Source organism: Jaculus jaculus, chromosome 3, assembly GCF_020740685.1.
Source record: "Jaculus jaculus isolate mJacJac1 chromosome 3, mJacJac1.mat.Y.cur, whole genome shotgun sequence".
NCBI classification, from domain to species: Eukaryota; Metazoa; Chordata; class Mammalia; order Rodentia; family Dipodidae; genus Jaculus; species Jaculus jaculus.
In genome coordinates, this window is record NC_059104.1 from 59,737,238 (window position 1) to 59,764,673 (window position 27,436).

The 27,436-nt window shown below is 47.2% G+C and overlaps 1 protein-coding gene and 1 long non-coding RNA gene across 3 annotated transcripts; both read left to right on the top strand.

Annotated features, from left to right (window-relative positions):
* The first annotated feature begins 6,413 nt into the window (after positions 1-6,413).
* On the top strand, positions 6,414-11,176 carry Pcdh8 (protocadherin 8). Of its 2 annotated transcripts, none has more exons than XM_004651004.3 (3): positions 6,414-9,478; positions 9,659-9,866; positions 10,210-11,176. In XM_004651004.3, exons 1-3 carry the CDS (start codon positions 6,854-6,856, stop codon positions 10,584-10,586), a joined length of 3,210 nt encoding a protein of 1,069 aa, XP_004651061.2. In that variant the 5' UTR covers positions 6,414-6,853; the 3' UTR covers positions 10,587-11,176. The 2 variants fall into 2 exon arrangements, with proteins under 2 accessions (XP_004651061.2, XP_004651062.1); XM_004651005.3 differs by having other exon boundaries at positions 6,430-9,187.
* Positions 11,177-14,109: 2,933 nt separating this feature from the next.
* LOC123459275 lies at positions 14,110-19,060 on the top strand. Its single transcript, XR_006636173.1, has 3 exons — positions 14,110-14,203; positions 15,281-15,449; positions 18,843-19,060. It is a non-coding gene; the product is annotated as an uncharacterized LOC123459275 (long non-coding RNA).
* Positions 19,061-27,436: the final 8,376 nt, after the last annotated feature.

A 27,436-nucleotide genomic window follows, 5' to 3' on the forward strand; every position in this document is an offset into this window, starting at 1 on the left:
TTAATAATGAAGCCCTAAATTTATAGCAACATGTTTAAGTCTCTGAAAGTAATTAATCCACTCAATTTATTGAACACACAGCACATAGTTTAAACAGAGACTTGTGGTTCATTGCTCCTCACTGAGGACTTGTTTGGTTTCCCACCACCTCTCTTTCCATCATCAATTCTAATCTGTTTTAATTCTGCCTCAGAATATCCATCAACCACCACAGGAGCTCACACACACATGCACACATGTATACACACATACAGAAACCATGGTTTTATTAAGGGAATGCCACGGGGCCATAAATAATTACAGAAGACTGCATCCCACCCTGACTTGTCTGGGAAAGATGCTCAACAGAAGGCATAGTAACAGGAGTCTAGATTTCATAGTGACAGGAGTCTGGATTTCTTCTTGGTTGAGCCCAGAGGAGCTGCAATTGCAGAGCAAGTAAGAACCCTCCCTGTCTAATGTATGTATTCCCCGAAACTAAGCATCCAAGAGGGGGCTCCCAGGAGGAGCTGCATTCTGCAGAGGATGTGAGAGACTGGAGTTCATGGCTAACCACTACTGCTCTGCATGGCTCACACTCTGCTTGCAGGGAGAGCTCCTGCATGAGGAAAACACCATGTTCTGCCTCAGCACATTGACAAGCAGGTGTCCTTGCCACCTGCTCTTCTCTCTGAGGATTTAGCCTTACTTCTATCTAACTAGTCACTGTTCCTCAGTCAGCCAGTCCCTTGAGAGCTGTCCTTCACCTTTCCAGACAGTAGTTAGCTTAAGCTTCTTGTTCCATTTTCCGTGCCCTGAACCTCTTTACTCCAATCACCTTGTTGGTTTCAGGGATGGCATCCCTGCCACAGCTCCCTACTGTCACAAAAGCCACATTCCTGAACATGGCACATGAACTACTTACCTGGAGGGGTTTTTGTTTGTTTGGTTGGTTGGCTTTTTTTTTTTTTTTTTGGTTGTTTTGTTTTGTTTTTCTCTCTACCTAGCAGTTTCCCTCATAGAGCTTTCCCCCCAGCCTAGGAAGCATGTGTCACTTGCTATTCCTCGTGCCTTCCCACCCCCTCCCCAACTGTCTCATTACCCCTCACTAATATCCACTCGGCTTTCAAAGTTCAATTCAAATACCACCACCTCCTGGAAGCTTTCCCTGAGCACATTCATACCCCACACAATGGCCCACCCCCTCTGTGTACAGCAGCACACCCACAGCACTGTTCTTGGGACCTGTGACATGTCTCCAGGTATTCCATCCTCCACAAGAAGACACATGTGATCATTTGCAATTCAGCCCTTCAGCCCTGCACTTCTCATGCCCACTTGCTGACTAACATTTTATTTAGAACTTTTTAGGTATACAGAGGAACTGTAAAGATAATCTAGAGAGTGTTTGTAAATCCCAAGCCTAGCTTCCTTTATTATTAACACTTTACATTAGTGTGATACATTTGATACAGTTAATGGTCAATACAGATTCATTTTTATTATATGAAGACTACATTTTATTCAGATTTCCTTGGTTTTCTCCTAATGTCCTTTTCTGTTCCAGGCCACCACATGTCATTAAGTCATTATGTCTCCTTAAACACCTTTTTGCTGTGATAGTTCCTCAGATTTTCTTTCTCTTTGATGACCTTGATAGTCTTAAGGAATATCCATTAGGTTTTGTAGACTATCCTTCAGTTTGAGTTTGTGTAAGGCTTTTCTCATGATTAGAATGTGTTTATTTGGTTCCAAGAAAGACCACAGAAGTAAAGGGCCATTTTCATCACACCCTATCTAAGGTAAACACTGTCAATATGACCTGTTTTGTTGATGTTGATCTTGATCACCTGGCTGAGAATGTAAGCGTGAAAGTTGCCCAAATTCCCACATGACCATCTTCTCCTTTTTGGGGGTCTTTATGAAGAAGAACAAGAAATAGACATTGGCTAGGCAGTTTGGGGCAGTAAGGCCACAAAAGTAAACAGGTTTTTTCTCTTTTTCACTTGGAGAAAAGTGGGAAATGCCCTTGAGCCTATAATAGAGTGATCAGGCTTTCATTTCTCCTTTTCAAGGAGCCTTCAACAGCCTCCACCTTTTTGGAAGCCAGGAATTCTAAAAGAAAGGTCTATTTTTTCCTCATCTGTTCTCCTCTTCCTAGAAACAAAGTGTGGAGATGTAACTGAGACTGCAAAATGCATGAATATCTGGCATGGGAACTGAACTGACCAACTCATCCTTCCATCCAGTAAAGTCTTATTGATATGGGATTTTGCACTCTTAGTGAGATCAGAATTCCAACCCAAATCCTTATCCATGTTTAGCAAAGAATTGAAAAGCGTAGACACATGAGATAAAATTACTAAAGGTTTATTTTAAGAAAGGACATAGGTAAGAGAAGTCAAAGCTCCCAAGCTGAATAGCTGGGAGGGATCCTGAGGAGTTGCCATGTGACAGCCTGATTTGGGATTCTTTATAACCTTGGAAAGGTAAATTATGAGACATTTGTTTGAATGTGTCTCATGGTCAGGTTTAGGAGCATAGCAGAGGTGTTGACTGGTGATAGCTCACAGGAAAGGTGCACAGTCTTAGATGGAGTGCCCCAAATTGGGAAGGGGTGGAAATGCAGGCTTGGGGAAAGCATGCAAAAGCTTTTCAAGGTCAAGTACTAGAAAGTGGATTTGGGAAGTTTTTCTAGACTGGCTGGGATAGGTTGGCATCCATGTTCTGGACGTCCCTGACTGGCTACTATAAAAATTATCTTGCTCCTAGTCTCTAGCATTATTAAGTCCAAGGCAGTAGCCTTCAATGATATTCTATTTCTGAGTACCTCTCATGCTATATTACTGCTCTGCCTTCTTTCCTTCTGTAATAGTTTTTTTTTTTTTTCTAAAATGCACTCTCTATGGTCTGTGGCTTTTATTTGTCAAATTCACAAGTCAAGAATCTAGAGGCCAGTGACTTGGTGCATCCATGAGCACCTGGTATCCTAGCTCCTGAGTTAAAAGTCCTTCCAAGAGCAGAGGAAGGTTCCATCATGCTCACCAAAGACCCATATCTACCTATACACTTACCCATACACCTACCACTGCAATACATTGTTTTCAGAGAGTGGGAAAACAGAATGGGAAGCAAAGAAGCAGACTGAAAATGCAATGGTGTGCTTATTGCCTGCCTTCCTGTCTTCCTTCCTTCTTTCCTTCATATAATGCCAATATTAACAATGAGAAAAATAGAGTAGTATTAGATTATTTAAGAGAGAGAGAGAGATCCATTACTTTTCTGGATGCCAACCCCAGTAAAACCCAGACACTTAAGAACTCTAAAAGATTTTTGCAAAGGCGGTTTCTCTACAAGAATGAATCTAATGTCCCTGACAGGCAGCCTCTGTTCTTTGTGTGGCGGAGCAGTTGCTGCACGTTTCCTTGGGAGTTTTATTCAATGGAGTAAGCTTGTAGAAAGAAAAAACATGTGCTTTGGCTTTTTTTTTTTTTTTTGTAAGTTAAAAGGTTAAAAAAAAAAAACTGTCTATCCCTTCTTAGAATTACACTTTCCATCCAAGTCTAGTTCTCTTTCCTGGTAGATATAATCCTAATTAAAAATAAATTACATGCTATATAGAACTTGAAATGGAAAAGATAATCCTGTTACATATGAGAATATATCCTGATTTTCTTTCCCGCTAAACTGTGGGAGATATCAGATCAGACTGCAACCCCCCCCCCCATTGTGGTCGCTTTGAAAACTTTCCTAGAGCCCTAATCCGTCACGTGATGCCCGTGTCTCTCCCGGGGTCCGCACGCGAGCCTCACAAAGCTGGCATGAGGCGCCATCACCAGCTTGGCGGATCCTGCCACATTTGCATTCCGAAAAAACGGCCATTGTGGAGCTGTGTTTGTTCTCAGGATCGCGAGACAGTTGCGGGCGAAGTCGCTAAAGCCCTCAGAAACAGCCACCAGTGGGCCTCCGCAGACCTTTTGGTATGATAACAAGGCGATGCGCGGCCTTTGTAGGGTGCGATCGGCACTGGGGCGGACCCCCAGGCCTTTCCGCCCCACCCCGCCCCTGCAGCCCTCGCCCCCCACCCCGGACATTTCTCCTCCTCGTCGGTGAGCTGCACTGGCCTCCCAGGCGCTATTTTAAATCGCATTTCCATAAGCTGGAGGCGGCCTGCGGGAGCGCCCGGTGCTCGCGTGCCTTCACACCTCTGCTCTCGCGCCCGGGGCTGGAGCTCCCGGGTCCCAGCATCCTGAGACCGCGGTGCTGGCCACCTCCGAGTCGCCAAGGCCCTGACCACGGGCTGGCTTTGAACTCGTGCTAGCCTCCCTCCCGACTACCGCGGCCGCGCAAAGCTTCCCCGAGCTTCCCTCCCGCGCGGTCCAGGCACTTTCAGCCTGGGTGGAGGAAGCGCGCGCGCGCGGAGAGAAACTTCAGCAGCCCCGAGCCCCACCGCAGAGAGACGGCCGGGCCTGCGCTGCCGAGCGAAGGCGCGCACCGCGTGGCCACTTCGACCTCACTGCCCGCCCGCTGCCCCACTGCCCGTCCACTGCCCGCCCGCTGCCCCACTGCCCCGCTCCCGGCCCTGCTCGGCTCCCGCGATCTCCGCCCCGCAGCCTCAGGCCCCAGACACCCAGCGTTCCCGAGAGGCGGAAGCGCGGAGGCCGCTGTCCACCGCCCAGTTCTGAATCTGTTCCAGTCTGGGCGAGGGGGCCTTGGCGAAGGAAGAGCCACACGTCAGGGGCAGACCCTAGGGCCTCGGTGGGAAAGGTTCGAATATTAGGAGTTCTTTTGGCTGCATATGTCTGCACCCCAGTCATGTCACGTGGCCCAGGGCAGACTGAAAGCCAATTAAGATGGCACTTGGAAGGGAAAAGTGGAAGAGAAGGCTTAGAAATTGTGCTCCTATGGAGGCGTAGCTCGCTCCACGTACCCGTGTGGCTGCCACCGTCTGGCCCCACTGCTCTGAGGTCTCGGGAGGAGATGAAGAAGGTAAGATGAGAAAGCACACTGTCCTCCATCCCAAGTTCTTCAAGGTTCTGAAGGACTGATGGTCCGTGTTTCCTGCTCTAAAGAGCTGCCAGCACCCATCAATCTCTACCTCACCACCCACAGGCTCTGTGGTGCTCTTCCTGAGAAACTCCTGATCATCTTTTGGAAAGACTCCAAAGCACATGTCCTTGAGGGGAAAAGTCAAGGGTCAAAGTCAAGATTCAGAAGTGCCCTGACTGTATGCAATCTACTTATCAAACTCATCTCCTTTTTTATTTCTACAGGATTTCGGTCTGTACCTCTTCCTCCTTCGTGGGTATTAGCATCACCTGTTCAGTACAGCCTGCAGTGAAAATCGCTAAGAGTGCATTGTCTTCTTCCAGGATAGAGCCCCATCTTCCTGGCCTTCAGCTATGGGATGCAGCCGTGGAAGAACAGTGAAGGCGCCTGGCTAGCACAAGAACCACCCAGCTAGGAGTTTGGCGACGCCCAAGTTGCACACTTCCACAGGCAGATGGTTAAGTTATCCCAGGTTCCTGCCAGGTTTCAACATCATGCTGTGGCTTTGTTCGGCTGGAACAGGACAAGTGTTGCTTCCCAGCGCGGCCCTATTAAAACAGAAAGAAAATCCTCTAAATAGGCGGAACCAGGCCTCAGGAGTGAAAGTTCTCTAAATGCACTTTAATGGGAACAGGGTATTGTGTGAATTCAGCGCCCATCGCCGTTTAGCCTGAGAGGTATGGCAGTGATTGGGGATGAATAGAGGAGCATAATGGATACATGTGGCGTTTGCTCATTATATTCAAGTTAGCCCAACTCCGCTGTGGAAACTGTTCAACTTTCTCTCCCCTTGCTTGTCACAGTGAAATAATACAGACATTGAGGCCTCCAATGGGATCGCCTGCCACGCCATTCTATTTCCACTACTAACGAGGGCTTCATAAGCCTTTGATACAGTCTGATCTTTGAAACCTTTCCAAATCTCCTCAAGCTTATGCTAAATCCTATTTGAAACTTTTTTTTTTCTTGCCTGCTAGCACCCAGGGCTTAAGAAAGCCATTCGAACAGTGACATGCATACTAACATATCCTAGGACTCTTGTCTGGAAGGGAAGTGGCAGCTCTGATCACTGAGGGCTCACAAGAGCAAAACACAATTGCCTACACAAATTTGAATAAAATCAATTCTCCTTTATCCTTCGGGATTCTTCGTCGACAGACTATTCCTGGTGCCATGGGAAGCTGGGAGGGAAGGCAAACAGAGCCTCATTCCTCAAAGCAAGTTTGGGAGATGAGAATCAGGGTAAAAATGGGAGCCCCGGAGCGCTGGGGAGGAACCCTGGCTTGTTCGCGCTCGGTGAGCTCAGCCAGGCGCACCATTAACCAAACCAGGCGCTTCTTTTACTCCCAGAGCCCTGTGCCAATTCGCCCACGAGAAAGGTGCTAACAGAAAACCGGGGGAAGATGGAGCAAAGGGAGTTTTTAAAACAAAGGAAAGACTCCCTTGTTTTCCTTTCTTGTTTTCTGCTCTAAGCCTCTCCACATTAAAGGGACTGTGGGCGGTTGGCAGAGGAGCGGCATTAGGGCAAGGCGGCCATTGGCTGCCCGGCTCCGGTGATTTGCATATCGGCGGCTATAAAGGCGGAGGCGGCGCGTGGCGGCGCAGCTCCTGCCCGAGGAAGGGAGGGAGGCAGAGGCTGGGAAGAGGGCGGGTCCGCGCGTCCTCCCGGGGAGCCTGGCGGGAGCCGGAGCGGCAGCGCAAGCACTTCTCCCGCACTGGGCTCACACACTGTGTGCTCCTGAGAGCCCAAGCCTCACGCTCCGACCCGCAAACCAGAGAGGACTTTCTTCCCTAGCCTTGCGGAATAGCACTTGGGGCTGGCGGCATGAGTCTTGGGAAGCGCTGGGGCAGCCCTTGCCTTTTCCCCTTGCAGCTCTTTAGCCTGTGCTGGGTACTGTCAGTCTCCCAGAGCAAGACGGTCCGGTACAGCACCTTCGAGGAAGATGCTCCTGGCACGGTCATCGGGACCCTTGCGGAGGATCTGCACATGAAAGTGTCCGGAGACACTAGCTTCCGCCTGATGAAGCAATTCAACAGCTCTCTGCTCCGGGTGCGCGAGGGCGACGGGCAACTGACCGTCGGGGACGCGGGCCTGGACCGAGAGAGACTGTGTGGCCAGGCCCCGCAGTGCGTGCTGGCCTTCGATGTGGTCAGCTTCTCACAGGAGCAGTTCCGACTGGTGCACGTGGAGGTGGAGGTGAGGGATGTAAACGACCACGCGCCCCGCTTTCCCCGGGCCCAGATCCCGGTGGAGGTGTCCGAGAGTGCGGCCGTAGGCACTCGCATCCCCCTGGAGGTGCCAGTGGACGAGGACGTGGGAGCCAACGGGCTGCAGAGCGTGCGCCTGGCGGAGCCGCACAGCCCCTTCCGCGTGGAGCTGCAGACGCGCGCGGACGGCGCCCAGTGCGCCGACCTGGTGCTGCTGCAGGAGCTGGATCGCGAGAGCCAGGCCGCCTACAGCCTGGAGCTGGTGGCCCAGGACGGCGGGCGCCCGCCGCGCTCTGCCACGGCGGCCCTCAGCGTGCGTGTGCTGGACGCCAATGACCACAGCCCGGCCTTCCCGCAGGGCGCCGTGGCCGAGGTGGAGTTGGCCGAGGACGCGCCCGTGGGATCGCTGCTGCTGGACCTGGACGCGGCCGACCCGGACGAGGGTCCCAACGGCGACGTGGTGTTCACCTTTGGCGCCCGCACCCCGCCCGAGGCCCGCCACCTCTTCCGGCTCGACCCGCGCTCTGGCCGCCTCACCCTGGCTGGACCCGTGGACTATGAGCGCCAGGACACCTACGAGTTGGACGTGCGGGCTCAAGACCGCGGTCCCGGGCCCCGAACTGCCACCTGCAAGGTCATCGTGCGCATCCGAGACGTCAACGACAACGCTCCAGAAATTTCTATCACCCCGTTGGCCGCCCCGGGTGCTCCCGCCGCCTCGCCTTTCGCCGCTGCCGCCGCCGCCGCTGCACTCGGAGGAGGAGACGCGACTTCATCTGCGGGTCCCGGGACAGCTGAGGCCAGCGCCACCTCGCTAGTGCCTGAAGGGGCGGCGCGGGAGAGCCTGGTAGCTCTGGTCAGCACTTCGGACAGGGACTCGGGCGCCAACGGGCAGGTGCGCTGCGCCCTCTACGGGCACGAGCATTTCCGGCTGCAGCCAGCCTACGCGGGCAGCTACCTGGTGGTGACCTCGGCGTCCCTGGACCGAGAGCGCATCGCCGAGTACAACCTGACCCTGGTGGCCGAGGACCGAGGTTCGCCCCCACTGCGCACCGTGAGGCCCTACACCGTGCGTGTGGGCGACGAGAATGATAACGCTCCCCTCTTCACGAAGCCGGTCTACGAGGTGTCAGTACGGGAAAACAACCCGCCAGGCGCCTACCTAGCCACTGTGGCCGCCCGGGATCCGGATCTTGGCCGCAACGGCCAGGTCACCTACAGGCTACTGGAGGCCGAAGTGGGCCGCTCCGGGGATGCCGTGTCCACCTACGTCTCAGTGGACCCGGCTACGGGGGCCATCTATGCGCTGCGTAGCTTTGACTACGAGTCGCTGCGCCAACTCGACGTGCGCGTCCAGGCCAGCGACGGCGGCTCCCCTCAGCTCTCCAGCAGCTCCCTAGTGCAAGTACGGGTGTTGGACCAGAACGACCATGCCCCGGTTTTGGTGCACCCGGCGCCGGCCAATGGCTCCCTAGAAGTGGCTGTGCCGGGGCGCACGTCAAAGGACACAGCTGTGGCGCGCGTGCAGGCCCGGGACGCAGATGAAGGCGCCAACGGCGAGCTGGCCTTCGATCTGCAGCAGCAGGAGCCACGGGAAGCCTTCGCTATCGGCCGCCGCACGGGGGAGATCGTGCTCACCGGAGACCTCTCGCAGGAGCCTCCTGGCCGAGTGTTCAGGGCGCTGCTGGTCATATCCGACGGCGGCCGCCCTCCACTCTCCACTACCGCCACGGTCAGCTTCGTGGTGACCGCAGGCGGCGGGCCCGCGTTGCCCGCCAGTGCCGGAGGCCCCGAGCACTCCCGCCCGCCCGGCTCGCGGCTGGCGGCGTCGGGGCCCGCGCTGCAGTGGGACACGCCGCTGATCGTCATCATCGTGTTGGCCGGGAGCTGCACCTTGCTGCTGGCCGCCATCATCGCCATCGCCACCACCTGCAACCGCCGCAAGAAGGAGGTGCGCAAAGGGGGGGCCCTCCGGGAAGAGCGGCCCGGGGCGGCGGGCGGCGGAGCTTCGGCCCCCGGCTCCCCCGAGGAGGCCGCCCGGGGAGCTGGGCCCAGGCCCAACATGTTCGACGTGCTCACCTTCCCTGGCAGCGGCAAAGTGCCCTTTGGCAGCCCCGCAGCCGACGCGCCCCCGCCCGCGGTCGCCGCGGCCGAAGTGCCGGGCTCGGAGGGCGGCAGCGCCACCGGGGAGAGCGCCTGTCACTTCGAGGGGCAGCAGCGGCTCCGCGGCGCGCACGCCGAGGTGAGGCCTTCCTGCGGCCGGGCGCCCCCCTCCGCGCTCCGCGGACAGGCTGGGAGAAGGGACAGCGGAGGGCGGGGCGGGCGCTCGCAGGGTGACGCTGAACCTGTCTCTCGAGCTCTAGTGTCTCCTCGGGCCCTCACTCTTCTCTCTCCCACCCCCCACCCCCGTTCCCCGCTGCAGCCCTACGGTGCCTCCCAGGGCTTCGGAAAGGAGCCCGCGCCCCCTGTGGCTGTCTGGAAGGGACACTCATTCAACACCATCTCGGGCCGTGAAGCCGAGAAGTTCAGCGGCAAAGACAGCGGCAAAGGGGACAGTGATTTCAACGACAGCGATTCCGACATCAGCGGGGACGCTCTGAAAAAGGACCTTATCAACCACATGCAGAGCGGTGAGCCCCCTTCTTCCTGGCCCATCCCTGCGCTCCTCCCTCCCGCCGCGAGTCCCCCCAGCCTTGCTCCCTCTTCCCGCTCTCCACTCCTCCAGTCCATCCTATTAGGCTGAAGTCCTATGATGCTGGCCATGGAAGGAATTATACTTACTATTTTTCCCCCAGAATGAAACAGCTGGCTTTGTACACAGATAGCTTGATAGAACGGCAATGTGCCTTTCAATTCTAGAGTCCCCTTATCTTTAACACACCTTCTTTTTCAGCTGCCCTGACCCTGTGACATTCTGCACATGGAGGCCTAGGAGTATGTAATCTCAGCTTGCTCTTTCTGTCTTTTTCCTAGGACTGTGGGCGTGCACTGCTGAGTGTAAGATCCTGGGCCACTCTGACCGCTGCTGGAGCCCATCCTGTGGGGGGGCCAATGCACACCCCCCTCCCCACCCACCAGCTCAGATGTCAACCTTCTGTAAGAGCACATCCTTGCCTAGGGATCCTCTGCGCAGGGACAATTACTACCAGGCCCAACTGCCCAAGACAGTGGGGCTGCAGAGCGTCTATGAGAAAGTGCTGCATAGAGACTATGACAGGACAGTCACTCTGCTCTCCCCGCCCCGTCCAGGGAGGCTCCCAGACCTGCAGGAGATTGGAGTGCCCCTCTACGAGTCACCCCCTGGAGGCAGATACCTGTCCCCAAAGAAGGGAGCCAATGAAAATGTGTAATCCAATGCTGCATGTCTTCACACACATATACAGGTCACTTCAAGAAGTCCCTAAATTATTGACCGGTTTCAGTGTTGTATATATAAATATGCAAGATGTGCCTTAAAATGAAGTTGTTGGAAGCTCTTTCCAATCACATTGGTACTGTTTGGTATTTGCAAACAAAAATGTAGTTAATGTAATTTTTATGAAATGTGTGCAGTATTTAATTTTTCTTTTCATGCTATTGACTTTAATTTCACCTGTGGCTTGCCATTTTTTTAGTGTTTTTAACCTGTACATTGTGTAATGTAATGTTTGTATATAATGAAATTTTGTTATATTTTTATAAAATAAAAGCTAAGTGAAAGTTATTGCCAAAGGAATTGTCTGTAAGACAAAAAACAAAACATGTTGGAATTACTTAATGGAATTTTATCTTTCACCAAGAAACAACCTAGTGTTTGAGAAGTTTTGCCTTGCCAAGTATCACTTGTATATCTTGAGTCTGTGGTAGATTTCAAGTTAATGTTATTTAATTCCATTTGGTTTTCTGTAAACCATGTCACATATAAGCACAGTAATAAAGGATTTGTCATGTGTTTGAAGAATCTGCTAATTGCTTTCCATGAAGTTACCTGCGGTGAGACATTCACCAATAAGATCAGTACCAGAATTAAATCTTCTTTCAAGTGCTAATTATTTGAGTATTATTATTGCGCTTAGAAATATTAAACCTGTATAAACCAGGTATTGCAAAATCTCACCCAACAATCAAAAATATTTGTTGATTTTATAAAGTATGTACATCTTCATATTAATTGGTTATTTAACAATATTCCTGCCCTCATTTCTTCCCTCCACAAAAATCTATTGAACTTCTACCAAAAAATAGAGGAAAGCTAAATTGGAGGTGTTCATCCACTAATTAAGTGTGTGTAGAGATTTTACCAAAGACGAGCAACTCCTGTACAAGTTGGAAGAACACTTACAATACACAATACACTTACAAAGTGTTTATTAGGATGATAGTATCAAAAACAGAGAGGTTTGGAGAGATGGTTTAGCAATTAAGGTGCTTGCCTGTAAGGCCAAAGAACCCAGGTTTAATTCCCCAGGACCCACATAAGCCAGAGGCACAAGGTGGCATGTGTCTGGAGTTTGTTTGCAGCAGCTGGAGGCCCTGGGGTGCTAACTCATTCCCTCCCTCTCTCTCTCTCTCTCCTTCCCTCCCTCCTTCCTTCCCTCCCTCCCTTGCTCTTCCTCTCTTTCTCTTTATCTTTCTATCTCAAATAAGTAAATAATAACACAGAAATAAAATAGATACATACATCATATGGTTTTGGAGTGTTTGCCCTGGGTTTGATTCCTCTGCAGTGCAGGACAAAAAAAATAAAAAGACACAAAAATGTGAGTGAAATGGCATATCTGGGATTTGCTTTGAAATATTCTATAGAAAAACATAGGACTATGTGAAAGAAGACTGATGAAATATTGATAATTGACAATAGTAGCATGGATACATGTGGAGGTTTGATAACTGCATCAGATGAAAATGTCATAATAAAAGATTTTGTAAAGACATAAAGGGCTGGAGAGATGGCTTAGGAGTTAAAGTGCTTGCTTACAAAGCCTGACAGCCAGATGCACAAAGCTGGGCATGCATCTGGAATTCTTTTTCCTTTTTAAATTTTTATTTATTTGCGAAAGAGATAAAAAAAAGAAAAAGATAGAGAAAAAATGGATGTGCCAGGGCCTCCTGACACTACAAATAAACTCCAGATGCATGCACCACCCTGTGCATATAGCTTTACATGGGTCCTAGGGAACTGAACCTATATCCTTTTACTTTGCAGGCAATCATCTTAACCACTAAGCCCTACCTCCAGCCCTTCTTTTATGGTTGGTTTTTAAATTTTTATTTAGTTATTTATTAATTTTAATCTAAATTTTATTTAGTTATTTGAGAGAGAGGGACAGAGAATGGAATTCTTTACAGCAGCAAAAGCCCTTGCAAGCCTATTCTCTCCCCCGCCCCCTCCCTGATCTTGCAAATACATAAAAATATTTTTTTTAAGACATTAAAACTAGACCTGGTGGTACATGCCTTTAATCCCAATACATTGAGGAAGTCAAAACAGGAGGATCAGGGCCAACCAAGGCTACATAAAACTCTGTCTGAAAAAATAAAAATAAACAGATAATAAAAAAGACATTGAGATGGGCTGGAAAGATGGCTTACCAGTTAGGGGATTTGCCTGCAAAACCAAAGGACCCAAGTTAGCCAGATGCACAAGTGGGCACAAGCATCTGGAGTTTGTGTGCAGTGGCTGGAGGCCCTGGCACTCCCATTTTCTTTCTCTTTCTCTCTCCCCCTCCTTCTCTGTCAAATAAATTAAAATACTTATTAAATAAAAAGACATTAAGAGGGTTGTAGAGATGGCTTAGTGATTAAGATGCTTGCCTGCAAAGCCTAAGGACCCAGGTTTGATACCCCAGTACCTATATAAGCCAGATGCAACAAGGTGGCACATGCATCTGGAGTTCACTTACAGCGGCTGCAGGATCTTGCATGCCCATTCTCTCTACCTCTTTCTCTCTTTAAATAAATAAAATATTTATTTAAAAGACATTAAGAGGTTTGTGCCTATGTATCATGTGCATCTTATTTAAAATAAAAAATAACAATTGTGCAGAGCTCTTTACAAAGCACTCTGCATGAATTATCTCATTTAATCCTCCAACTCCTTCTGTTGCAGTCCGGTTCACATTGCTGGTAGAAATCACCCAAACAAGAGCAGCTTGTGGGAAAAGAAGGTTTATTTTGGTTTACAGGCTCGAGGGGAAGCTCCATAATGGCAGGTGAAAATGATGGCATAAGCAGAAGCTGGACATCACCCTCTGGCCCACATAAGGTGGACAATAGGAACAGGACAGTGTGCCAAACACTAGCATGGGGAAACTGGCTATAACACCCATAAGCCCGCCCCCAACAATACACCACCTCCAGGAGGCTTTAATTTCCAATTGCCATCCGCTGAGGAACCTAGCTTCCAGAAAACCTAAGTTTATGAGGAACACCTGAATCAAACCTCCAAGCCACAGGCACCACCATTAACAGAGGCATAAGGAAGGTAGACACAACACTAATTACCATACAGCTAATAAGTGGCTGGGGTGAGATTCCAATATAGATTATTCAATACAACAAAGCAATAAGAGAAATTTGTAGATTTTTTTTAACTTGAAAGAAACAAAGAGTTGGGTAGAAAAGTCCCAGGGCTTTGCCTGTACTGCCTGATTACTGTTTAGTCCTTTGTATTTGTGAAGTGCCTGTGTTCCTTCATTACTAATTATAGAGTGAGGCATGGTAATGAATAAAGGAGCCCTCAAAGCTGCCTGTGCAAGTCATAATTGAAACCAGTGGTGGCTCCAAGCTGAACAGCAGGTTAGGCACACACAAGTGCTTCACCACCCACAGCCTGTGCAAAGTTCAGCGGTTTCAGCAGGCAACCAAGCTGCACATGCGCCTGAAAGGCTGAGTGCCCAGTCCTCCAGGCCTACATAAACAGGATGTGGGCCACTTACCAGGCAGTTCCAGGGCCGGAATAACCAAGCTCCAGGGAACAATCCCTCAGGTATGTCTCTCACAACAAGCAAAGCTCTACTCATGAGTAAGCAGAGTAGAAGGGTCTGAAAGCATGCTGTCTGTGTGCTTGTTGCTTTAGGCCTTCAAAATAATTGTGGTATTATCACTGTTTTATTTTATCATGTATAAGCTAATATGTTGCTCCAAAAGTTTGAGTTTCAAAACCTCTGTAACATCATTATCATTTTTTTCCAATGAGAAATGACCACTAACAGAATTTGCTTTTGCAAAATCAAACACACAATTCTTTATACAGGACCTTGGAAGACGGCTCAGTGGGTAAAATGCTTGCCACACAAGGACAAAGACCTGAGCTTGAATCCCCAGTTCCCATGTAAAAGTAAGACACTGGGCATGGCAGCATTGCCCCATCATACCAGCACTGGGGAGGTAGAGACAGGGAATCCATGGGGCTCACAGACTAGCTAATCTGGCTGAATAGTGAGCTCTAGGTTCAGCAAGAGACTCTGTCTCAAAAAAGAAAGTGAAGGGTGACTGAGAAAATCCTCAACATCGACCTTTGGTCTACACACACACACACACACACACACACACACACACACAATACATGTGCACCCACATATCTACACACATGCATGTACAATGCACACAGATTCATGAAAACTTCCTGAAGCAAAAAAGAGGAAGGGGGACTTCGCTGAGGGCCAGCCACTTGAAGGCTACTTTCTGCTTTTCTCAGAGAGAGTCAACTCTCAATTGCATTTTAATAATGTGTATTGTTCTAGTGAATTAAATGACATAGAATAATGCCTAATTTGGAGTATGTTCCCTCTGCATTCTGTCTCACTTCCTCTTTCTGGGCTGTCTTTGAAGCTAGTCTCCACTGTTAACTATCAGCATGGCACTGCTGGCTAATGAAGGCGACACAGATCCAAGATGTCTGGCCTTGTTTTGACCCTGCTCTGTTCTCCATTTCTTCCACTTTCACCAAGTAGCCTGGAGCAACCTGTGTAGTGAACAATTTGTGAGCAAGTGTCGATGAAGTAAGCATCACACTCAAACTCACAAGCCTTCCAGGCTTATGGTGGCTTCACAATTTTGGCAGGGAGCCCTGGAGCAGGAGATGGCCCTCGGGAAGAAGGAGGTCACTGAAGACGCTAAAGCCAGACTTCATGTCTTTCATCTCTTCGTCTCTGGCCCCATTGACTTGGGCATCCTGCACTTCTTCCTATAATAAAATACCCATCAAAGAAACCACTTCAGAAGATTAAAATGTAAGTGGTTTCAATGTCTACCAAAAAATGCATTCTGAAATAGAGCAGAAACAGGATGCGTGTCTCCAAATGCAAATATATATGTTTATGAAGATAAAATACATCATATATACAGGATGGATCCTTGCTATAATTAGCTAACTATCTGGCTTATTTCACTTGGAAAATCTAAGCTCTTATCATCTAAAACTTTCACTTTAGAGTATAAGCACATTCACTTTAGTACTGATTCAGCATTGACAGTATAATTAGAGTGCTATGTAAGTTTTGAAAGCAAACTGAAGTAAAATAGTACAATACTCATAGACATGGTGCTCTGCAGCAACTCAGAAGAGCTCTGAAACGCTGTTCTGCTTTTCAATAGCTATGTAATAACTCGGGAGTATTTATTGTTCCTTTCTTCAGAGGGAGACAATCTGTAAGAGAATTCACCAACGGGTTCACACCAACTAATAAATGAATAGCAGATAGAAAAAGACACCAAACTATTTTAAAAGCCACCACTTAAACCATCAGATTAAATGTACTCTTTCAGTAGAGGAAAAAAAAAAATCTTCACTATCAGAATTAGGACTTGTTCCACTAAACCTCTTTAAGGACTTTCAACATGTATAATTGAAACCTCATAATTTAATACAGAAATAGGAAAATCCCATTCACCAACTTAATATAACAATGGGCTGTGTCTCAGATAAACCCCAAACTCAGCATGTCCAAACGAGAATCATCTCCTCTGTTCTATCACAATGAAACCCCCAAAACTATCCTGGAAATTTTTTTAAACCCAATAGGTTGGAGTGAAAACAAAAATATAAAAATCAGTCTGAGCATCTCTATTTCTTTCTGCTTTTTTTCTCCCCCTAAGGGGCCTAAGCTGGTCTTGAACTCATAGGAATCCTCCTATCTCTGCCTCCTGAGTTCAGGGATTGAAGTTATGTACCACCACCACACCTGGCCTACTTCTTTTTTTAATTAATTAATTGCCAGAGGTGCAGGGGGGAGAGAGAGATAGAGAAAGTACGTGCATTCCAGGGCCTTTGGCCACTGCAAATGAACTCCAGATACATGCACCACCTTGTGCATCTGGCTTTACATGGGTACTGAGGAGTCAAACCTGGGGCCTTAGGCTTCACAGGCACCTTAACTGCCGTGTTATCTCTACAGTCCTCTTATTCCTAATACAAAATTTTTCATCAGGAACTATTTATTTTATCTTGTAATTATTATTTGTCACTTCACTCCTCTATCACAGATATGATGCTCTGCCCACATTTCTCCTTGCTGACCTCTGGGCCCACCTCTGGTGCACTGGGCACTTCTAGTCCCACTATGATAGTGTCCATCTCAAGCACCTATCTCTGCCACTTGAGATGTGCCTAGGGCTTCAGGCTTTACCTGGTCTGTACACAGAGAGCCTACGCAGACTTGAGCTTTAGTCTGCAGAGGTAACTCTTAGCACATGAGGGAAGGCATTAGCAGATAGATCCCCAACCTCCCATCCCTTGGAGGAGTCATCTTGAGCTGCATTCTACAAGTTCCACCAAGGATTCCCTGTTGCCCACCCAGTAATGCACCCTTTACTGGCTTTGTAAGGTCACCCTGTTTCATTCTCTTCACTCTGGTTTATGGCTCTTAAGGTCACCTCTTTAGTAACTGATCCTAGTGTATGACAGGTAATCTTCAGTGTTAACTGACCAGATTTAAATTTAAAAGATGGTCAAGTTGGGCTGGAGAGATCGCTTAGCAGTTAAGGCACTTGCCTGCAAAGCCAAAGGACCCAGGTTCGATTTCCCAGGACCCACATAAGCCAGAGACACAAGGTGTCACATGCATCTAGAGTTTGTTTGCAGTGGTTGAAGGCCCTGATGTGCCCATTTTCTCCCTCTCCCCCTTCTCTCTCTCTCTCATAAATAATATTTTTTAAAAGATGATAAAAATCTAATTTCCAAGGGGGTCCTCCATTGCATTCCCAAACAGTATGTTATTTAAAAAGAGAGAGAGAGAGAGAGAGAGGTAGGATGTAGTGGTACACACCTTTAATCCCAGCACCCAAGAGGCAGAGGTAGGAGGATCACTGTGAGTTTGAGGCCACCCTGAGACTACATAGTAAATACCAGGTCAGTGATGGACTAGTGATACCATACCTCAAAAAAAAAAAAAAAAGAGAGAGAGAGAGAGAGAGAGAGAGAGAGCAAAACTGGCCTCTTCCTGCTCTCTGACTTCCTGTCTTGCCACGTGACCTCCCCTTCTCCCTCTTCTATAATGATGCCAGCCTCCGTGATGAGGTGTAGTCAAGAGAGCCCTCACCAGGGATAGGATCAGTTGGATCTCCCTATCTTAGACTTCATCCTTCCAACTAGTGGTCTAAATAAACCTGTTTGCTCTTTGAAACACCCAACTTCAAGAATTTTTTATTGTAATGGAAAAATGAACCAGTAGAATGCATAGTAATAAATAGGAATACTTGTCACTCAGTTTGTCATTTATTTGCATCCTTACTTTCTTCATGTGCTAAGGAGGACAGTGCTGGGGCTGTGATTACACTAGGCAAGCGAACAAACTCTAAGCTACAACCCAGCCCCACTGTCTTTTATTTTTAGTGTGCTCTGATTTGGTCACTACACCAAGTACTTCATAGCTATTATCTCATCTAATCCTCACAACCTTACATTAAACCATCTTCTACGTGGACACAGGAAGGCTTAGAAAGGTACCATAATTTATCACAGACTGTGTGGCTAATATTAGAAGGAGCTGAAATCAAAATCAAGATCGGTCTGCTAAAGAATGAGCTGTGTCTTTTTTTCCAAACCCTAACTGCTTCTTCCTCTGTTCCAGCACAAATCTCCCATTCGCTTTCTCTACATTCACTCTATGACTCCCTCCACTCCATCCTCCACCCTCGTGCCAGAAAGATAGTTTCTGAAAAGTCTTATCTTACCACCCCTCTGATTAATGCCTTCATGACTACACATGACTCCTAGGATAAAGTCCAAGCTCCTGTCTGTGGCATCATGGACCCTTCATGCCCTGAGCCCTTCCTCTTTGCTCTGGGCCCTTCCACTTTCCCTAGCCTCAGTGTCCAGCTGCTGCCCCTAGCCCACACATGGATCTTCAGACCTCCTGTTTCACCTCTCCACCCTGATCCTCCCACTGGGAATGGCAGTTTAGCTTCTCTCCTCCTTTCTCCACCCAGTCTTTCTGCTCTCTGGACAACATTATTCTTATCCTTAAATACCATTGAAGGATCACTGCATGAGGGAAGACTCGAGTGCCATGCTTTCCCCAGGGCCCTAAAGCATCTTTCAGAGAGGTAATACACAGTATCGTTCTGTGTGCTTTCTCAGCATTTATCCTAAACTAAAACAATCATTATCTTTCTTCTCTTCCCAGCCCATGAAGTCAAGGACTGCTTGTGTCTTTTATCTCCATCTCCTCAGCACCAGGTATACTGGCTGGTATATAACAAGGATTCCATAAAAAATTCTTGCGAATAGAGTTATTCACAGAACCAAGTATAAAAGGTCATGGTTATGCATCATACATAAGAATCTGCATCCACAAGTCAACATAACCTCCCAGAAGGTCCCTTCCTTCCTAAATAGGCTTCTGAATCAGACCCAATCAATGCATTCAGCATCTCATCCACCTTGGCTGCTCTGCTGACTCTGGAACGTGTGGAGGATGCAAAGCAGCATGAGTCCAAGCCAAGGAAGTCACCTTGCCCAGGCAAAGTGAAGCCTCTCTGCTCCCATGCTATTGTAATGGTATAGCATCTCTTCAAGAAAATTCAAAGGCAAGGCGCTGGGCATGGTGATGCACACCTTTAATCCCAACACTGGGGAGGCAGAGGTACAAGGACCATTGTAAGTTTGAAGCCAGCCTGGGACCACAGAATGTGTCCCAGGTCAACCTGAGCTTGACTGAAGCCTTACCTTGAAAAGTCAAAAAAAAAAAAAAAATTCAGTTGAGTCCCAGTTTAGGATTCCATATCTCTAGATAATTGATATAATATTATCCATTTTGGTACCAAATCCACAGGATGCAAATAACACACACGGTGGGTCAAATCACTGTTTTGTTCTATACATAGCCAACTGTAAAGCTGATGAGGACATCAAACTGTTTTCTGTGATACATGAATATTAGCTTCTTATCTTTTTAAAAATATTATTTATTCATTCATTCATTTATGAAGAGAGAGAATAAGTGCTCCAGGGCCTTTTCCTTCTGCAAATGAACTCCAGATGCATGTGGCACTTTGTGCATCTGGCTTTATGTGGGTACTGGGGAATCGAACCCTGGCCAGTAAGCTTTGCAGGCAAGCAGCTTAACTACTGAGCCATCTCTCCAACCTTGGTCTCTTATCTTCCTGAAACTTTATTTCACCAATTTTTTTTGCCTAGAAATCCTTAAACAGTAGCTTTGGGGGTGAAGATTTGTATCTAATAAATGTCACTAAATCATCAATGGAAAGACTGGGTTATTGGTGGGGGGGTGGAGAAAGTGGAATCTCGTTTTCATTCGGTGACTGGCTATCAGCCATCACTTGACCTCCTTGCGATTCATTCTGCTTATCAGCCAACATCCCTTAATCGCTGCCATCCCTGGAGGTCTGAGAACAAACTAATGAAGGTGCTCAGTGCCTCCAGGAATGCTAAGGACTCACTGGGCCATCCTCTTGTACTAAAGAAATTGAATGTCACTACTCTGTCCCACACATTCTTCCCTGGACACACAGTACTAAATCTCCCAAACTACATTACATATAAGAGCTCACTTTAAAAAAAAAAATCATATCCAGGGAAAGATAGGAGGATTGCTGTGAGTTCAAGACCAGACTGGAATTACAGAGTGAGTTGCAGGTCAGACTGGGCTAGAGTGAGACCTTACCTCAAAAAAAAAAAAAAAAATACTATATAATTATCTAAATATTTTCAAGGACCCATATGGTACTCTAAAATATTTTCAGCAGTCTTCAATACATCTCACATCTGAAATGGGGCTTCTGAGAATCCCTTCATGGTAATGCTCTCAGAAGGGGAGAGAAGCAAGCACATGGGGCCGAGGAAAAAGCTCCACACAGGCAGTGGCCATAGTTTCCATCTGGTCCCACCCAGAGCTCTGGAGCACGAACTGGCCCTCCACTGAGGTAAGGGGGCTAGTCTTTTAGGCTCCACATCAGTTACTGGCCTCTGAATTTGGGGGAGCGGGCAAGTACATGCATTTCTTCCCTTAATAAAGGGGCACCCTGTAGGCCACTATAAGCCGTAGCAAGCAGTACTCATGGTAACAAGGAGGGCAGGCAAAGGTTCTCCGGGTGTGTGGAGGTAGGGCATGCACAGTATCAGTGGTTCTCAGATCATAATTGCCTGGAATAGTTGCTGAAACAGAGAGTGCTGCACCTGCCTGCCAGGAGCTTATCAATGCAAACATTTGGTTTGGGTAAAGATCCTCAAATTTGCATTTTAACAAGCTCACAGGTGACATTAATACTGCTAGCTAAAAACTGCAACACTGTGTATAGGAATTACATAGTGCTCTATCATGGTATACTTTCTGATGTGACTTGATTCAGTCATGTTTTACTCAAAAGTATTTCAGCCATAGAATATACTATTCAATCCCTGTCTCCCTAATGTTCTATTCTATGCTCATCACAAAGACGATGCACAGGCATATAGCCCCTGAGTAGAAAGAACGTACAGAGGTTAGAGCTAAGAAGCTAGGGCTCTGTCTTGTCTAATAGGCATCATCAGCACCTTATCTTTCTCCTTCATTGGCAAGCCACACAAATGGAGATGTGGGAGGAGCCACAAGTGGGCATGGAGAAGTCTGATGATGAGCATCCCATGGCACACACAGATGGTCAGTCTATGTGGAAAGCCATGTGTAACTCTGGTTAGTACACCTTGTCAGGGGCTAAACAGCTATTGCATGTCCAGAGGAGGAACTAGCGATGTGGCGACTCCATGTAGCAGTGTTTTCCCAGGGAGTACAACAGAGAGGGCCTGCCTCAGAGGCACTGGTTCCAGGTCACTGGACATGTTCAAGCCAAATTTAAGCTAAGGTAGACAAGCAGCCCATAGACTGAGGAATGGGAGGAAATCCAGATGGAGCATTGCACCAGGTAGTTCTGTTTCCTCCCAATACTAACAGATGGTCACTCTGATAGTCAGTTTTAAGTGTCAGCTTGACTGGACTAAGGGATACCAGCAAGTGTTGTTTCTGGGTATGTCTGTGAGGTTGTTTCTGGAAGACTTAGTATTTGAGTTAGTTGTGTAAAGATCTAACTGCCCTCACCAATGTGAGTGACATCATCCAATCTGTCATGAGCCCAAATAGAAGAAAGGGGTCCAGGAAGGGCTGGGCTCTGGTAAAGCACTTGCCTAGCCTGTGCAATGCTCCTGGTTAATCCCCCACACTGGAGAGAGGAAAGGAGAAAAGAAAAAAGAAAAATGTACAATAAGAATGATTTTTTTTTTCCTTTTGAGCTGAAACATCCGTCTTCCTCTGCCTAAGAACGTCAGAGGTATTGGTTCTTACACCAGTAGTCACCTTCCCCATGCCTGTGATACCTGCACCCCATTCCCAAGCCTCAGCTTCAGCCTCAGCCTGAATTATACTCTGAATTTTCACCTTTGTTTCAAATTTCAGAGGAGGTATTGTACAGCTTCTTGGTGTCTACATATCCATATATATATATATATATATATATATATATATATATATATATATATACACATATACACACATATATATACATGCACACATGCATACATACATACACATGCATACACACATTCCCATATATACACACACATATACACATATGTACCCATGCATACACAGATACATCCATACACATATACATACGCACACAAAAGTCATATTGGTTGGTTCTATTACTCTGAAAACTAACACAATGGCTTTACACGCATTCCAGGTATGCCCTTTCTTCTATTCTCTGGGTGTTTTGCCCATCCTGCATTGTTTTATCTTATTCTCAAATGAAAAAGTTTAGCTCCTTTGCTGTTATTCCCCTCAGCTTGGAAGAACCCTTACATTCTGTCCGGTTTTCTAAAAAGAGCCAGAATAATTCCTGCTTCCCTGGTTGGGTGCTTAGCTGATCTGGAAGACTAACTTTGTTTGTTATTTTCTCCTTTGATGATATAAAGCCCAACTCTTTCTCTGTGAAATTGGCTTTGATGAGGTATTTTCTAAGCCACTTCTAACACATTCTGCTCACGATGGCCCAGTGAGGATGAGTAGCCCCATCTTGCAGAGAAGGAAACCCAAATTGAGAGGTTATCCAAAGCAGCCCAGCCAGCTTCCCAGTCCCTGACTCAGCCCTTCCCCCCACCCCTCCCTTTAATGCTTATTAAATGGTGATGTTTATTCAGCATAAGTCTCTGGAGTTATGTTCACTGTAAATCATTTAAGAACTCAGTCACCAGGGTTGTGTTTTGGCCGACCTCCTGCATTCACTCATCCCAGATCCATGTTCTGGAATACAAAGGCTCCATGATTCATTTTGATCTAAAGCTTCACTAATCAGAGAAGCCCATTGTTCTTGCCATTCACCGAGTGACATAACAGAAACTTCTAGGCCGAGGACATTAGATTCGATGTCAGGCAGTTTGAGTTATTGAAGCTATAGAGATATAAAGGGAAAGAAAAGGAGAGCTGAATTGTAAGTGCACACTCTACCTCCTGAAGTGGGCAGAGACAACTGTCATTTTCTGGGCCAAGTAATCCGTGTGAGGACAGGTAGGCTCACACAGCCCCTGCCACAAAGAGCCATGAGCAGGCCTGTGTAGTGTGTGGAAAACCTGTTTTAAAGGAGCATCTGGCCTCATGAAATCCAGCTAAATCCAGGAAATTATCATTTCCTGAGCTCCTCTCAGAAAGAGGCCTACAGGGCAGGGGCAGGTGGAGGGCGAGGCAGCTACAGTGCCTTCTAGGGGCATCTGCCCATTAATTGTGTGGTTTTTGTTTGCTGAATGAACAGCAGGGATGGAGAAATCTGAATTGCTGGGAGGAGGAAATATTATCTTCCTGTTCCTTCTCCTTGCTCAGTATTCTGCCATTCTTCAAAATAAGTGTAGAATGAATATTTAAAACATATAAGCTTAGGAAACGTAAATCCTACTTGTAATGTTTTATTTCTTTTATTTAAATAGGCCTACAATAAGTATGATAAAACATCAACATTTGGCAACTTTGGTTGTTGGGGTAACACAAGTATATATGTATGTATGTGTGTGAATACAGACAGACAGATAGACATATTCAGGTACAACAAAAAAATACTGTTCAAACAGATCACTCCATATGTTAGTTTTCCTCCTTGACTTCCATGAGTGAGTCTTTATTCCATAATATTACCACTGCCCTCATCTTCCCACTCACCACCCACTTCTCATCCCCAGCTGAGCAATGTTCTGAATAGGATAAAGGTCACATGTGAGCAGTAACCATAATGACAGACCCAAAGATAGGAGCATAAGAACATCCTAGTCTGAGAAAAGCTAATGAGGGTTTGGGATATGTGAGTGGTGCCTTCGGAAGTTATGCCTCCTCCAGGGACCACCTCAAGAACACATGATATCACTCTCATCCAGCTAGAGTAAAGAGAGTACAAGAGGCAGGGCAGTGTTCATACTCCAACAGGCTTGGAACTTGCTCAGGAATGGGGGACTTCTAACAGATCTCTGACAACCTAAGAAGAGCCATTCTTCCCAAAAGTGTACGTAGGCATCTCTATATGAATTTATGATGTTCACACACAATCTCATACAGCCATGCTTCTGCAACTAGACATACTCCTGTAAGAAGCCCCTCACCCATACACCTTTAAATAGTCCCAAGAAGTGCTGGAGAGATGGGTCACTGGTTAAGGTGCTTACCCATAAAGCCCAACAACCCAAGTTCAATGCCACAGTACCCATGCAAAGCCACATGTACAAAAGGGTGCATGCTTCTGAAGTTCCTTTGCAGTGGCTAGGGGCCCAGGTGCGCCCATTCTCTCTCCCTGCCAGACATGGTGATACATGCCTTTAATCTTATTACTTGGGAGTCAGAGTAGGAGGTTCACTGTGAGTTCAAGGACAGCCTGAGACTGCATAGTGAATTCCAAGTAGGCTTGGCCTAAAGCTAGACCCTCCATCAAAAAAAAAAAAAAAAAAAAAAAAAAAAATCCCAAGAAACTCACTGCTTCACTAAGCTAGACTTGGGTGGGATTGTTTCTTTGTTCTGTTGTCAGGATTTTATCTGAGGTGAACAGACATTTCTTCTCATTTTATCAGGAAACATTAACAACACAAATGATGCTTCAGGTGGTTTGAATATAAAATGTCCCCAGTAGCCTCATGTGTTTGAACACTTAATTCCCAGATGGTGGTACTGTTTGGAAAGGTTGTGGGACAATTAGAAGGTGGAGCCTTACTGGAAGAAGTGGGTACCTGGAGCAAGCCTTGGAGGTTTGAGGTTTGTAGCCTAGTCCCACGTTCTGATTTCCAGCTTTATTTCCTGCCACTGTGATGATATGACACAGACTTACTGCTCCTGCCCTGATTTCCCTGTCATATGGACTCTACCTTCTGAAGTTGTAAGCTGAATGAAACCCTTTTTCTCCCATAAGCTGCTCTGGTCAGGTATTTTGTCCTAGTAACAAGAGAGTAACTGAAACACCTATCTTGGGTGAATCAACATTTCTTCACATATTAACAAAATAGTTAACAACAGTGATGGTGCCTGAACAGGGTCTGAAAGAACCAGAGCTGTGCTGGGGAGAGAGTGGTTGTATGGCCCTTTCAGTGAGTGTGAGGCAGATGCGTGTGAGAGTGGGACAATCCCAGTGTGGTATGGGACCATGTGTCTCCTTGCTGTAGTGGTGGTTGCATGTTCCCTGACATGGGGATAGGGCATGAAACCAAGGCCAAGGTTTTTCTGTGCCTAGGCCATTCTTGAGGGAATTCATAAAGTGGCCATCCTCTACTTAGTGAAGGTGGCATGCCTCCTTGATGAGAAGGGTATGCTGTGTGAGTCAGGGGCACCCTCAAAATGGTAGAAGGACCAGAGCATACATTGCGGTCCCTGAGAGTAAGATGTATAGAACAAAATTGTGGCAACCTGTTGTGGCAGCTGTGTGGCTGCTGCTACGCATAATAAGACATGCAAATGAGGCCAAGATGGCTGCCCAGGGGAATTTATTTGTGTAAGAAAGAAAATACAACAGGAAAGGGACATGTAGCTGGGATCCTCCACATTAGCCTCTGATTTGGCAGATAAATTGGGTGAAAGAGAGGATGAGCTAGTAGTGGTGCTGGCTTGCCATTTCTTACAGCTGCTGGGCAGAGGGAAACAAAAGGAAAGGATTATAAATTAGGCAGATGTTTAAGAATGCTTCCTGAGATCCTGGAACCCATGGGAAGAGTCAGATAGACAAGAGAGAGAAAATGAGGTAGAAGTGATTGAAAACCTCTTTCAGATCTAACCTTTAGCACAGAGGAAGGGAAAATCCACGATTCAGCATGCAGATGGGAGCCTTAATAATGGCCCAGTGCAGGAAACCATGACAGCCAGGGTGTATTCTGCCTCAGAACTGTGTGAGTTAAGAAGGACTTTTAAGCAAGAAGTGGGAAAAGGACTCACAGCCTGGCTCTGGCAGCTCTGGAGCTTGGGAGCAGATAAGATCAGTGTGAGTGCTGTGGAAGCAAATAAACTCAGCAGTGAAAGAACTACTCAATCCTCCTAGAGACAAAGGCTACATGACCTGAGGCAGTCTGAGGAAACTCAGTCCCTGATGGAATGGCTCATACTAGCCATTTGGTTGTTCCCTACCGAGGTTCCTATGAAAATCCAGGACTGGAAGACAGACATTATGGAGGGAGCTAGGAAAGAGACAGACAATGCTTGGTGCCCAGCTTACTGGGCCAGATAGGACTGTTCACTGGAGAGCTAAGAAAGAGGCTGGTTCAGCAGAGACCATGGACTGGTATGGGACTTTAGTGGCTGTGCTGAGCCCCTTGATGAGACATGACCTGTATGGCGGAGGAGAGGTGTCGGCTGATCTGAATGGCTTAGATCATCAGGTAGATTGGATCCACAAAAGGGTTAGCAATCAAGAGGGGGAAGAGAAAAAGAAAAAGCACACAAAAGGGTTTTCCAGCTCACTCAAAGGCAAATGTGGCAAGATTTCTCTTGAGCTGGAGTTCCTAGGGGAAAGCTTAACAGAAAGCCATGCTGGTGAACTTCTAGAATGGTTTAAAGCTATGAGCACAGCTCATGAAAGAAAACACTTAAGTTTGACCTAGGGTATCAGTTATCCTCCCACAGTATGCAGGGTGTCTTTATCTCCATTGAAAAAGTACTGGGAGTGGAGATTGTTCTCCCAGCCTGGGATGTTTCAGCAGCCAGGTGTGGACAATGCAAAGACAAAGGCCACACTGGGTCAGAGCCTGTCAGAGCAGAGGAGCTAGCTCCAGGCACAGTCAGGGCAGGGGAGAGTGCCATCCTTGGACCTAAGTCAGGCTGAACAGCGTAAGGAAGCCCTGCTGAGACCATCAAGGATGGGGAGATGCACACTCAGTAGCCCTGACTACACCGGGATGAGGAAGACAAAACACCTGTGGACTTTGGGGGACTAGGTGGGGCAGTGTTTCCCATCTGTGCCACTGTAGCCAATATTGCTCTTTTTAAATTTTTTTTAAAATTTATTTGCAAGCAGAAAGAGACAGACAGAGAGAAGAAAATGGGTGCCACAGGGCCTCTAGCCACTATAAGCAAACTCCAGATGCATGTGACTACTTATGCATCTGGCTTTGGATGTATACTGAAGAATTAAACTCGGGTCATTAGGTTTTGCAGGCAATCACCTTAACTGCTGAGCCATCTCTCTAGCCCAAATATTACTCTTTGAAAAGACAATTGACACAAGTAGTAGTGTCTCTTCATTCTCTATTGAACGTTGCTAATGTTTTTCT

Excerpts from the sequence above, each read along its gene's own strand:
- Pcdh8 (XM_004651004.3), top strand. The coding sequence starts at position 6,854 with ATGAGTCTTGGGAAGCGCTGGGGCAGCCCTTGCCTTTTCCCCTTGCAG. Across the intron at positions 9,479-9,658 it reads TCCGCGGCGCGCACGCCGAG|CCCTACGGTGCCTCCCAGGG; the intron begins GTGAGGCCTTCC and ends TCCCCGCTGCAG. Across the intron at positions 9,867-10,209 it reads TATCAACCACATGCAGAGCG|GACTGTGGGCGTGCACTGCT; the intron begins GTGAGCCCCCTT and ends TCTTTTTCCTAG.